Source organism: Pelobates fuscus, chromosome 13 (genome assembly GCF_036172605.1).
Source record: "Pelobates fuscus isolate aPelFus1 chromosome 13, aPelFus1.pri, whole genome shotgun sequence".
Lineage (NCBI taxonomy): Eukaryota > Metazoa > Chordata > Amphibia > Anura > Pelobatidae > Pelobates > Pelobates fuscus.
In genome coordinates, this window is record NC_086329.1 from 36,486,427 (window position 1) to 36,489,690 (window position 3,264).

General features: G+C 36.9%; 1 protein-coding gene across 1 annotated transcript; it reads left to right on the forward strand.

Annotated features, from left to right (window-relative positions):
* The first annotated feature begins 1,094 nt into the window (after positions 1 to 1,094).
* INAFM2 (InaF motif containing 2) lies at positions 1,095 to 2,976 on the forward strand. Its single transcript, XM_063440451.1, has one exon. It carries the CDS (start codon positions 1,551 to 1,553, stop codon positions 2,460 to 2,462), a length of 912 nt encoding a protein of 303 aa, XP_063296521.1. The 5' UTR covers positions 1,095 to 1,550; the 3' UTR covers positions 2,463 to 2,976.
* Positions 2,977 to 3,264: the final 288 nt, after the last annotated feature.

Consider the following 3,264-nt stretch of genomic DNA (forward strand, 5'->3'; position numbering starts at 1 on the left):
TGTAACTGAATACTCGGAGCATCATCACTGTTATTTTTATATTTATATTATATTTTTCCAACAAATACAGTTTTTTATATTTATATTGATTGTCACAAGGGAAATTACTAAACTGGAAAGTGTCACACAATGCCTGAATATTTGCAATGAACAAATACTAGCTGGCAGTCCCATTTATTTATTTATTGTTTACTTTTTCTAAAAAAAAAAATTCAATTGGGGGATGTGAATAAGTACATTTTATCTTTGCATAAAATTGTGTCAAAGGAAATATTTATTTTGGTATTGACAAATGTAAGGCAATCGGACATACATAGTCTGCTGAAGCCAAAGAGTGGGTTAAACGGTAGTCTAAACCAGGGTAACCTTAATTAAATGGGTTTGAACAGATGAGAGGAGAACCCTTTAAGGGATCAGGTCTTACTAGATTTTACAAAGTTTCTAAGTGGCAATTTGTTTCAGATTAGATGCAATATGTTAGAAAATTAGTGATTCTTCTAAGTCATTCAGACTACATAAGGTTTAAATGGGGGTATAGGTTACACATATTATATGTTTGTAGGATCGGTTGAATACATTTGGTCTGATACAGGGCACGTTTGTTTTCGTGTTTTGTCTTATTGTGTTACTTTTGTTTTAATCTAATAAATAAAATTCGTTTTTGCCTCAAAGAAGTGCTTTACATATATGGTAATCTAATGAGACTTGATCCCCGTTAGGGTTCTCTCATTTATCTTGACATGATATTGTTGTTAAACATTGCCAAATGCATTGCGTGTGTTGTAAAACCTTTTAATAGTACACTAAATAATTGATACAATTTTAACATCAGGGCTTCAAATCTTAAAGGGATAAATCACATCTCTAAATATTGGCAGAATAGTTGCATTATAAATCACTGACAATTTCAATTGTAATTTTATTCAGCTTGTTTATTATGTAGAGGGCCTACAAAAGATAAAACCGTTTAATATTAAAAAAAATAAAAAATAAACTTTTGCAAAACTTAGTTTTTGCTGGTAGCGATGCTAATTTTGTTGCTCCTGAAGGGGCTTGGCTTATGGCCGTTGCCATAACAACCATTTGCTACATCATCTCAGCATCAATATATTGCCCTTTTAAGAAGCTCCGTACTCCCCTCCTTGCCTGTTTTCCTCTTGTGTGCATTGCTGAAGGAAGCTGCTTCATTCAGTACAGACGTTCAGGAAGCAGTATTGTGAAGGTTAGAATGGATCAATTCCTTTGTAAGAATACAGGCAAATATCCGTGTACTGAGAGATTTAGCATGGACCATATCATCGGACACTAACAAAATCAGACGCTAAAGGGAATTACGTGACGAGGTGTGCTGTGATGCAGAGAAGCCCAAAACAGCAAGGCTGACACACTGTGACATTGTATACTTCAGAATCCAGCAATGCCCTAAAAAGAAACAGAAACAGGATTAAATACATCGTCACCTTTCCTAGTCCACTGCAGCTTAGATATTCTGCGACAGCGAATTCAAGACCGACAGCACAGTGGAGCACAGAGGTAAAAACAGAGGCGTTATGAAGGACAAAGATTTTGTTGCCAATGTAGAGAGGGGAAAGCCTGCTACATACACTGGGGACAAGAAAGCAAAAATGACAGCCAAAACCAATAAAAAATGGGTGAGACTAGCAACGGTATTTGCCTATGTACTATCTGTGTCTCTGGCTGCTATAATTTTAGCTATTTATTACAGTTTGATATGGAAGCCTGTAAGGACCAGTGGTGACCAGACTAGTGGCAGCCACGAAGTAGAGGTCTCGACTTTTATAAGCAATGGCACAATACCTGTGTCTAATGAGACACCTACTAGCAGCAATTCGAGTGTGAGTGTACGGGCCAATTTAGTGTCAGTGAAAGCATCACCTCTTTTTCAGGACACACTTAAAACAAGCCCTGCAACTCCTTCAGCAAACCCAATGGACATTCACACTGGGACTCAAACACCAACGTCCGAAAGAGCAACAAGAAACAGTGTGTTTGCAAAAACTGTAATCACGCTACTTGTAACAGAGGACCACGCCACTGAGGAAAGTCCATCAACCTTTCCAAGTTACAGTTCTCCATCAGGGATAGAGGCCTTAAATCCAGATTCAAACGATCCTGCAACCAGCAGCACTTTGCCTGCACATATCCTACAAACAGGTTTCGCCACTCCGCTTATGGACACATCTGAATCCCTTGAAGATCCACCAGTCTGGACAACCAAAGATGTTAAGGAGACCTCTGAAGATTTTCAAGGGTTTACATCAGCTCAAGACATAACAGATGTAACGGATCACTCATTTACTCCTAATTTAAACGAAGAATCGCTCGTAAAGGATAGTACAACATCATTAAAAAATCGAGCTGAAATAAGCCATGAGCCCCAGGACTCTACAGCTAGTACAATGACATATTCAGGACACACATCAGCTGCGGGAAGTCTATAGCAACCTCTGATAATTAATCCTCAGGGGGCATTCAAGCCTTTATTTATTGGACATCGCATACTTAATGTTATTTCAACTCATTCACCATAACCACTTCCTCTATTTGTGACTTAACAGCCTCCGTCTATGGTTGATTGTTCAAGACTAGTGGTAGATGAATATTTTTGTTAGATTTACATGTATTTTTAGATGATACAATACGGGAGTTTAGGCTCATAGACTGGAAATTTGGAAAACTAAACTTTTTAAATATTGGGGGCGGAGGGGAATATTTTTATTTAAAATAAACTGTCTTGTTATGTCAGTCCAGTAGGGATACTTGTTATAGTTATGGAATTAAACTGTTTAATTGGAACTAAACCTCTCAAGGAGTGAAGCTCAGGTATGAAGTAACAAGAATGCGTATCGAAACTTGTATATACTTATAGTCTCATCAGGGGGCTTATTTACTAAACAGTGAATTGAGGTGGCTTGACAACCGAGAAGCAAAATGTTGGCTACAAAAGAAAAATATAGGGGGGGAGGGGGTGGGGGAATATCCAGCATAGTCTAGTGATTTTTTTTTCCATATCTTTGTTATTTTGATATTTAAATGTCATCAACTAACTGTTTAGTAAATAAACCCCAGCACATAATCAGGGTTTTCAAAAAAAAAAAAAAAAAATTAAAAAAATAAATAAATAGAGCAAAACACAATTTTACAGATTTCAAAGGGCTATTGCTATGAATGACACACTTAAGATTGGCAATTAAAGTATTTTGTGTCAACTATTTTTGTTTCCATCGTCTGTTTCATAAGCGG